The 10708-nt window shown below is 45.1% G+C and overlaps 1 protein-coding gene across 1 annotated transcript; it reads right to left on the bottom strand.

The window, feature by feature from the left end:
- Window positions 1-1191: 1191 nt before the first annotated feature.
- On the bottom strand, window positions 1192-10079 carry LOC132223679 (uncharacterized). Its single transcript, XM_059678737.1, has 5 exons — window positions 9851-10079; window positions 8919-9718; window positions 6470-6629; window positions 6117-6206; window positions 1192-2222 (listed from the first exon to the last, which is right to left on the bottom strand). Exons 1-5 carry the CDS (start codon window positions 10077-10079, stop codon window positions 1192-1194), a joined length of 2310 nt encoding a protein of 769 aa, XP_059534720.1.
- Between the last annotated feature and the right edge of the window lie 629 nt (window positions 10080-10708).

Below are 10708 nucleotides of genomic sequence, written 5' to 3' on the forward strand. Positions count from 1 at the left end.
GGCAGGGGTGGGCAAACTTTTTGACTCGAGGGCCACAATGGGTTCTTAAACTGGACCGTAGGGCCATAACAAAAGCATGGATGGAGTGTTTGTGTGAACTAATATAAATTCAAAGTAAACATCATTACATAAAAGGGTACGGTCTTTTTTTTTTTAGTTTTTTCATTTCAAACAGGCCGGATCCGGCCTGCAGGCCGTAGTTTGCCCACAGCTGCTCTAGGGTATATAGGACTGACAGCAGGAGAGGGGCTCTGTGCAGTTACCTCTTATTTTATTTTTATTTTTTCATTTAATCTTAGTCTTCAAACTATGCAGCCCACCATCTGTCTGAGGGTCTGACTTCTGCTCAAGATTTTCACAGCATCATCTAGCCCACCATGATGCTATATGAAATTCCCTTCCATCAATGAACTTCTATTAGGTCCAACACTGCCTTGCTTCAGGGCACTTACACTTGACTGCTCTCCTCTGTTCTGATCCAGTCTTTTCATTTGGTTTTTCAGTCTTGGAGTGTATATTACTATTTTCCTATTTCCCCAATCTGACAGATGCTTCTCAACTCTATAATTTTTATGGTCTGTGGCTAAACCTTCTTTTTCTCCGCTCCCCCAGTACTAGCATGGAGCCTTCTAAGAGCAGATGTGCAATTACTGTTTGGGGAATAAATGAGTCTGTGAGCATGAGGTATATTTATTATCGTTTAATTCTACATTCTCAAATTAGTCAAGTGCATACTGTAATTTAAAACTTTATAAAACACAGAGTAAAAGGGGTTGGGAAGCCCAAATTGATGATATTACTTTTTTCTCTATTTAGTGATTCCATCTATTTTACTGCTTTATTTCTTTATGTTTTCAAGGAAATGCATATTCCAATGCCATGCTATCTTGTACCACATTACTAAATAAGATGGAAGCTTTCCAAATGTGTTTTACAAAACAGCAAAACTCTTATTTTGAAACCTGGTAAATAACAAGAATGACCAATATAATTAACTTAGATTACAATGCTAGATAAACTTTTATTTAGAAGTAACTGTACCGAAAAACAGGAACAAGTGAAAATACCTACAAATCTCTAAATTGCCCACACAGACTAAGAACACTAAGGTATCATGCAATGTGTTTCCCCCATCACCCAGCTCTCCACTACCAGGTATAGGGGAAGCTGCTGGATATGAGCCTGAATCATTCATGCCATAGCACTGGTATCAGCCCTTAGTGGAATTGTGGCTTGGGCTCTTTCTTTCTCATCTTGCAAAGCCTCTTCATACCAGGATGTGAAGGCGCTGGGGATGGTTTGATTAATCTTGGCGAAAAACTGCAGGACTTTCATCTTGCTGGTTTCAGCATAGGCTCTTGGGCCCCACAGGAACTCGTAGCATGGAGGAACACTGCCGGGCATCTGGCGGTACTCCAGGTACTTAAGCTTCACGAAATCTTGGGTGATGAGCTTCTTTGGCTCCCCAAATATGAAGTGCCTCTTTCCAGCATGTATCTTCATCTTATTCAGGAATTCCCAGATCTTCTGCTCAGTAGCGCAGTTGCCATTCATGAAGATCACTCCCAGGATAGTCATCAGGAGACCAGTCTTGGGAAATCCCCTGCCACGGTGGACCCTCCCATTGTTAGGGAGATCCATTTTGTTGACAAGAGCATATAAATGCTTCATACCATCAACTTCCTTTAAGTCAACACCAAATACCACCTCTATGTTGAATGATGCTCTACTGAGGATCTCAGAGAAGCTATTTTTGTACTTCTTATGGATAATCTTGAGCATATCTGCTTTCTTAATAGGCTTTTTCATTTTGTACATCTGCATCAGGAACTGCACCAATATATTGCTCATCTCAGTTAGAGGGTCTCTTTGAGACTTCGCTTTGGATGGTGAGGTCTTGGAGGAACTTTTCTTGTTCTCCGTTTTGCAATTGACTCCTTTAGATAATTTTGTGTTAGATGCAGACTTAGTGATGGTGGATAGGGCTTTGTGAGGACACCTGCGAATGCTACATGACCTTTTAGCAGGCTTGCTCTGCGAAACAGCTTGAAGAGGAGCAGAGGACGAGGAGGGCAATGCTTTTTCCTTGGCACCCCTCAGACCCTGGGTCTCACCTTGGGCCTGGTGGTGTTTCTCACGGGTGTGGAGCTTATTTTTTTGACATCGAGGCATGATGACTGTCAAGTACAGAAGGTAAAAGTGCAGGTTGGGCAACAGTTCATCTGGGCCGGAAAGAAGAGAGGATGAGAGGGTGTGAGCACTTTCATCAGGGATATACTACCTTGACTTAAAGAAGGCCAGTTCTGCAGCTGTCCTTGAGGGCAGTGCTCTAGGAACTTACAGGGCTCCTGTTCTGATCAATCTGTCCTCTGAGAACTGTGTGGGGATCATTAAAATGAGCCTCAGGCTGCAGCTGGGCAGTCGTCCCTGAGACTGTCCAGGCAGACCTTAGCCCGAGAGCTCTTAGAGACCTTCCACTGCTGGTCACAGAGGTGGATCTTTGTAGGGTCACTTTTGTTATGAGAGCAGGCGTGGTCTCAGAAGTCCACACTCAGATCCTCACCTTAAGACTTCAGACCAGGCAGCTGGGCAGGGGTGGCTCAGGTTGACAGATAGTCTGGTGGTCTCTAAACTCTCACTTAGGGTCCTCATTAGATACCTTTTAGCTCCCCCCCTCGGGTCTCTCATGGTTAAGAATTGTGGTGGGGGTCTGTAAAGCCCCCTCATTTCTGGGACTAGTGATCCCTCTTTGCTCACTCAGAGGTTTCACCTAGTGCTACTTGGGCTGACTGCAGCAGTAGGCAGCACTAGTCTTGTGGAGCCCCTGCTGCTATGGAGTGTGGGGGTCCCCTCAGTTTCCATTCAAGATCACCACATCAACTTTTGGCAGGGCCTGGGCCCCCTGGTAAATAACAAGAATGACCAAAATAATTAACTTAGATTACAATGCTAGATAAACTTTTATTTAGAAGTAACAGCACCGAAAAACAGGAACAAATGAAAATACCTACAAATCTCCAAATTGCCCACACAGACTAGGAACACTAAGGTATCATGGAATGTGTTTCCTCCATCACCCAGCTCTCCATGCTGTTCTAAATATAGACTTTAAACTAAGATCCTTATCTTCTTGGTGCACCTTAAAGGGAAATATAGGGGCACCTCTGCCCCCTGTCCTTGCCAGGGGGCACTCATTGCTGACAGCTCCATGGGACTCACTGCTCTGGACTAATTGTGGTCCTCAGTACCCATTCAGGGTCTTCAACTTTACTCTAAGGCCTGGGACACTGTCTCTGCAGATCTGATGTCCATACACTCAGAAAGGCTCTCACCCACACAATACCATCAAATAAAAAAGGGTCACATACACCTGACTTCCATGCCTGGAGTCTCCTTAGTGCTGCAAGGGGGCACTCTCTGTGGTCTATTTTTTTTTTTTTTGGCGGGGAGTGTGGTTGGTACCACCAGTGTTCATTCAGGAACCTCCCCCTGCGTCTCCTCTCTCTGCAGAATTAAGGCTTCTCAATGAGTCTAACACTCTTACATGCCCAGAACTTTCTAGACAGAAATGATAGGGGTGGCTCAGACTGACATATAGTCTGGTGGTCTCTAAGCTCTCACTTAGGGTCCTCATTAGATACCTATCAGAGCTGGAGACTCCTCCCTCTACTGAACAGAGTACATCAGCCTCCAAACAAAGGTCTCACTTGAGTTCCTAGGGGGAAAGTCGGAGCCTGCCAAATGACTAAGCCTGCCTGGAGACTCCCAAAACTGAGAGGAGGGGTGCTGCTTTGTGTTGCATCTTTCATGGGAAGGCATCCCATCATCAGCACCTAGGACCATCTCGTTGACTCTGGTTAGGGCCTGGGTTTCCTTGATCTGAGGAATAAGAACTACTCTCTCAGTCCAAGGCGTTCTTCCCTGAGACTGTCCTGGCAGACCTTAGCCAGAGAGCTCTTAGAGACCTTCCACTGCTGATTACAGATGTGGGACTTTTGTTATGGGAGCAGGCATGGTCTCAGCAGTCCACACTCAGATCCTCACCTTAGACTTCAGACCAGTGCAGGAGTCCAACCTCGACAGAAAAAAAAATGGCGGCCAGTCTAAGATACTTGACGCCCAAGAAGAAGTCTGGGCGAGTCCATACGGCTATGGCTACCCAGGGTCTCTAACAGCTGACGGCAGGGGCGGGACTCTGTGGGACACGGTGGTCCACAGGTTTTTTTGTTCAGGGTCCGCACCTTGGTTTCTATCAGAGCCTGGAAACCTCTACTAACTCGAGGCTGCCAGACCCCAAACAAAGCCCTCACGTTCCTGAGAAGGCAGTGAGGTAGACAGGGCACACTGCTTATGATATCTGCCTTCACAAGCCTGACAACAGGAGCGGGATTCTGTGAGCCTCTCTCTGTAGAACTGGGACCCCATCCTGTTAGACAAAGCCCTTCCCTCCCTGAGATCACCAGGCAGAAATGAGGAGGCTTCCCCCTGGGGTTTCTCACGGTTAAGAATTGTGGTGGGAGTTTGTAAAGCTCTCTCATGTATGGGACAAGTGATCCCCTCTTTCCTCACTCAGGGACCTTACTGTGCTCCTGGCAAGTTGTGGGATTCCACCCTCCCTGACCCGAGGTTCCTGTACTCAGGTCAAGTTCCATTTCTTGTGGAGACCTCCCACATGTAAGGAAGAGTGAACCACATTAGGCCAGGGATGTCTGGGTCCTGAGAGGGTAACCACAAGGCTGAGTCTCTATGGAACAGCACTGTTCTGGAGTCAGCGGTCCCCACATCCCTCATTCAGCGTCCTCAACTTGGTATCTGTCCAATATAGGATCCACCCTCTCCTAAACTGAAGCCACTCTCAGGCCAAGACCTTCACCTCACTGAGAATTATGGGTACAAGAAGGGGTGTGCAATCAGAATGCTTTGCCTGGGCATTCTAGGTCTGAGAACAGGTTTGGGCAGGTTTCTGAATGACCCCTACATTTGGGGGTGATTGTGTCTCCAGTCCTCATTCACAGGGATCCTCATTTTGTCTCCTGTCTCCTAGATGAGCAGATTCCTGGGAAATGCCACATTCCTGCAAATTCTTGAGCAGTGTCCCTACTGCAAACCTTGCAGGTTCATGTGGCAGACTTGTGAGATAGGGAAACTATAACATAAGGCAGGGGGCACACCATAGGGAGGGGCTGTTAGAGAAAAATGACACTGGTTTCTCCTTCAACAGTCAGAGTTAGCCTTCTGACTTCTGTTACAATTGATTTAGCTCCTAACAGACAGGAGTTGTCAGGAGGGCTCTGGGAATCCCTGATTTTGAAATTATCTGACTCTGCAGATGGAAATGGTTACATTGTCACTGAATATGTTTCTCGTCTTTATTCGTAACTTTCACTTTCCTGTGGTGTTCCTAGTTGCTTTTGTTCTGCATTCCAATCCAATACTTTGGGCACAGAGTCCTTACTTTTATTCCCTGAGGTACATTTTGGAATATTAAGGAACACTAAGTCTGCTTTAGGTAGACAGGAGTAGAGTGAACAGTTTGGGTTCTAGAGGAATTCAGGGCAGGAGCCTTCTCCCAGCCCTGTCCCTTATTAGTCCTGTGAACTTGAGCATATTACCAAACTCCAAAACACAGAAATTGCAATAACCAAAAATGCTGCTTAGCAAGGATAATTTTGTAATACATCCTCATCAGACGATATAATATATAATCTGTGGGAGAATCTGTGGCTGCCCACTTTGACGAAGTTCCTCACTTCCATGAGACTTCTGGGAGAAAATGAGTATTGACAAATCATGCCACCATGACTAGGTGATATGTTCTCAAGTCTGACAACACGTACAGGGCTCTATGTGGCCCCCTTCTTTCTGGGAGAGATACACCCACTTTTACTCCATGTCATCATATTGAATCCTGCTAGAAACAGGGTACCCTTCCTTTACTGAATGGGGCCTCCCTCATTAGTCCAAGGATGTTAAGTCCCTGAGACCACCCCCTTTTAAGAAATGAGGGTTAACCTTCACCTGGAAGCTCCGCCTCTGACCTTCCAGGTCCAACTACAGATAGGAACATTCTAAAGACATACCTGCTATGGAGCAGTTGGTTGCCTAATTCCACATACAGGATTTTTGCCATGACACTGTCATGCCTGGGATTTCACTCTCTGCTGATGATCCAGTCTGTACACCATTGTTCTCATCTCCTTGAAACCCTGCAGGCAAAATACAAGGAGGACTTGAGCCTGCCAGCTTTTGCCAGTGGCTCCCAGTGATAACAGTGGAGGAGGAATTAATTGCAGCCCTGTCAATTGCGGGTTATTTTGTATTCATTCAACTTGTTTACTTTGACTCTGCCCCCTTCCTGGGATTCCACTCTCTGCTGAGCTGAGCCTGCAGAAAAACACTTTCCAGGGGCCTGATTAGAAAGTCAGTTTTAGCCACAAACAACCTGACAAGGCCAAAGACTGAACCTCACAGGGCTGACCACCGGGATGGGACTCTATGGGATCCGACTGCTCTGGCTGGGCCCTTCCATAATCCTCATTAAGGTTTATCACTGCCATTTCTATGAGAACCTGATACTCCTTCCTATAATGACCTGAGAACTCTGCTCTTAGACCAAGGCTCTTATCCCCCTAAGAAGCCAGAATACGGAGGGGGGGGGGTATGTTCAGCCTGACAGTTGTTTCTGAGGCTCTCTGTGTTTGAGAGCACATGGGACCCGTGTCCCTGTGACCTCCCCTATTCTGGGGTGTTGGTCTCCCCTGTCCCCCTACGTGGGGCCCTCATCTTAGTTCCTATCTCTTGGATTACAGGCTTCCTGGTAAATTCCACATCTCTGCGAACTCTGAAGCAGTTTCCACTTTAAATACCTTGCAGAGAATAGGTCCCTGTCCAGGAGTAAACTGTAGCACAAGGCAGGAGTCCCTAAGCAAGGGGTGGGTTTGTCTGGGGGAAAAAAAATGCATTGACCTATTCTTTCTCGTCATCTGCCAGATGAAGATTTTCACGTAACTTCTGTTCTGATAGGTTTACTTTTTACAGGGAAGGGACTGTCCAGGACAATTTTGAGAGCCCTGACCTATTGAGGTTATCTAACATTTCAAATGTAGACAATCATACTGCCACAGAACACTGTCTCTTTCATTTATTATTTATCCCTACCTCTTAACTATAATGGTGTTCTTATTGTTCTGGCTATGTTTTCCAATCCAGTAGTTTGGGAACAGGGCCATTCCTTTTATCACTTCAAACAGATTTTGAAGTAATGAGAAGAAAATTGAAATAAGAGGCACAGGGTGTGTCTCAGGGTGGAAGAAGAACAGTGTGGGCTTACTGTAATTTAGACTTGGAGTCAATTTCCAGCTTTGTCCTTTATGAGCCCGGTGAATTACACTATGAGCCTCGAGTTTTACACTGTACAGTGAGTCTGACAAGCACTGCCTTATAGGACTGGTGGGATATATGTAACAGATAGAAAGCAACTGTCACTGTGCCTGTCGTACTCACATTAGGGAAAGGCAATTATTACTATGATTATCTGTGACCTCGGATATTATCATCCATTTAGCTGCAGGGTCACTCATATTTTTTTACATATAAGAGATGTCAGGAAATATGCAGTGTTCTAGAAAAAAAAACACACATAATAAGACAAAATTCTGCTTAGCAATGAACAGTAAGTAATATGCTATCTCCACCCATCTTATTCCCCTTTACACTTGTTCCTTATGAAGTGAAGAATATATCACTCTCTTTTGTAATTAGAGCTTCTCCCATAACCTATAATTGCATGGGCAGGAGCTTCTTTGCCGAAACATCCCCAGTGCGAACATGAAGACTTTCAAAGAGCTGATACTAAATTAATAAATGTGTAAAATAAAAGGCATGAAACAAGAGGTCTGATCCACTAGGATTTATTTTCTCAAACATTATGGAAAAACATAAGCAACTCCAGGTGTATGTTTTTAAAATTTTAGAAGAAAGACTAGTAAGGCAAACAAGAAGTGACTAGTTTTATATATGTCCCACAACTTTTTTATCTATTTGTCTACAGATGAACAATTCCATGTCTTGGCTGTAACAGGTAATGTTGGGTGCAGAGTAGGTAATATAATCAATAACGAACTAAGAACTTACTGTTCAGATGGGTACTAAACTTAGAGGCAAACACTTTTAAGTTATATAAATGTCTAATCACTATGCTGCACATATGCCACTAGTAAAATATTGTTGTCAAGTGTAATTTAACGACAAATTAAAACAGAAGTGGCCAATTTTTACTTTATCTATCCTCCTATATATCTATCTACTGCTCCCACGTATTTTAGTGTACAGTTAGTTCGTTCACATCTTAAAATATATTTCTATCCAAAAGCCATACTATCCTGTTCTGGATCACACAACATTTTGAAGGATTTCCAATTTCTATTTTTAAAACAAAACTCTTACTCCTAACTAGAAAGACAGTAATAAATGTACAATCAGTGTCATTAATAAACTTCTATTCTTATGTTTTAGATCTAAATAAACATTCTGTCTAAAACAGGGGTACAAAACTTCCAGCCTGTTGTTCACATACGCTCTCAAAATGATTTGACCTGGTCCTGCCAAGGCATTAGCGGTGAGTTAGTTAAATGTTTGACCAAAACCAGCAGGCTATTTTTAAAGTTGATAATTTTGTATGACTCATGAATAATGTTCTAAATACCCAAACTGTACATGGCAGAAAAAAGGTTCCCCACACCTTGTCTAAAAGAACACCACTTGAAAATGCAAAACCCCCAAAACAATCAAAGATAAGCCAACAAGATATTTTGCATATTAGGAAACTGCTTAACAGGCCTTTCATACAAAAACTGAAGACTCCACCTCGATTTCACTCAGAGTGTGGGCAACAGTTGGATATATTATCAAGCTCAAACCTTAGGAACCTTAGGCTTTACACTGGAGCCACCACTGGCCTTGGGAGGAGTGGCATCCCTGGTTGCAGCTTGGGCTCTGGCTTGCTTTCTCTCTTCCTCATCTTGCAAAGCCTCTTCATAATGGGGTGAGTAGTCAGTGGGCAGGGTATCATTGAGATCGGCTAAAAACTCCAGGACTTTCATCTTGCTGGTCTCAGCGTGGGCTCTTGGACCCCACAGGAACTCATAGCGTGGAGGATGACTGTTGGGCACTGGCTGGTACACCAGGTATTTTTCCTGCACCAAATCTTGGGTGATAAGCTTCCTGGGCTCCCCAAAAATGAAGTGAACCTTTCCATCATAGACGCCCAAATCATCCAGGAATTCCCAGATCTCCTTCTCAGAGGCACGGTTGTCATTCAAGAAGATCACAGCCAGGAGAGGCATCAGGATCCCTTTGTTAGGAAATCTGAAGCCGCTGCTCACACTCTCATCTTCACTGTTGATAAGGGTGTAGGAATTACCGCTGGGCTTCACTTCTTTCACTTGCAGGCCAAAGAACCGATCCATGCGCTCAGAGGCTCTCCCGAGGATCTCAGGGAAGTCCTTCCTGAACCACTTGCGAATGATCTTCAGCATGTCTCCCTTTCTAATGAGATCATTCTTTTTATATTGATGCAGCAGGTACTCTACTAACATAATTGCCTTTTGATTTATAAGATCTTGGCCAGCATTCTTAGTGGAAGTTGAGGCCCCGGAAGAACTTTTACTTTTCCTAACATGGCCTTTAGCTTTTACAGAAGATCTTTCACATGAGGCAGCTGCAGCACCACTGGTGGTGGCCAGGGCACCCTGAGGTGTCTGCAGAGTACCAGCACCAGTGGAAGTTGAGGCCTGGGGGGATTTTTTACTTTTCTGAACCTGGCCTTTGGCTTTTACAGCAGAACTTTCACCTGAAGCTCCTGAAGCCGCACTGGTGGTGGCTGGGGCACCCTGAGGTGCCTGGAGAGTGCCAGCACTAGTGGAGCTTGAGGGGGCGTCCCCCAAAACAGAAGAGGAGGAGCAAGCGGCCTCTCCTTCCTCTCTTGCAGGGGCCTGAGCACTCTTAACACCTGGGTCCTCAGCTTTGTTTTGGCGGCGTTTCTCCCGAGCTCGGAGCTTACTCTTATGACCACGAGGCATGATGGCTCTTGTTTAGGACAACAGACAGGTGATTTGGGCACCTAGTGGGTGGGGAATAAGGTAATTTGAGTACCTTTAACTGGAAGATTTCACCTTGCATTTCCTGAAGGGTGCCTCTTCAGGCTTCCTTGAGGGCACTACTCTAGGATCCCACAAGTCTGTTTTCCTGGTCAGTCTGGCCCTTAAAAATCCCACTGAGAAACCAGATAAATTTTAGAGTCAAATCCACACTATGTACTATCAGCCCTGCCTTGAATTTACTCTTGTGACAGTAGGTGATTTCAGTGTGGCATCCCTTGTTCTGGCATGTGGCATCATCCCTCTTTATCCTCAGTATTACTGTACCAATAATGGGAAGGGCCTAGATAACCTACCCTCTGCTGCTCTAATGCTGCCACCAAAATGCTCCCTGGGACCCAGGAGAAAGAACTGGAAACTTTAGTTCACCTTCCCATCAGGGGATACCTAGTGCTGAGAATATGTTGGGGTCCTTTATGTCATGAGTTCATTTGGATCCCCAGTTGTCAGTCAAGCCACACAGGACCCAATTCTGAGGACTCAAATGGACTCATGCTGAGGTCATGATTTCTCCCTCTGCTGGCCTGGTAATACTCCCCTCAGACCAAAGC

The sequence above is a fragment of the Myotis daubentonii genome, chromosome X, assembly GCF_963259705.1.
Source record: "Myotis daubentonii chromosome X, mMyoDau2.1, whole genome shotgun sequence".
NCBI classification, from domain to species: domain Eukaryota; kingdom Metazoa; phylum Chordata; class Mammalia; order Chiroptera; family Vespertilionidae; genus Myotis; species Myotis daubentonii.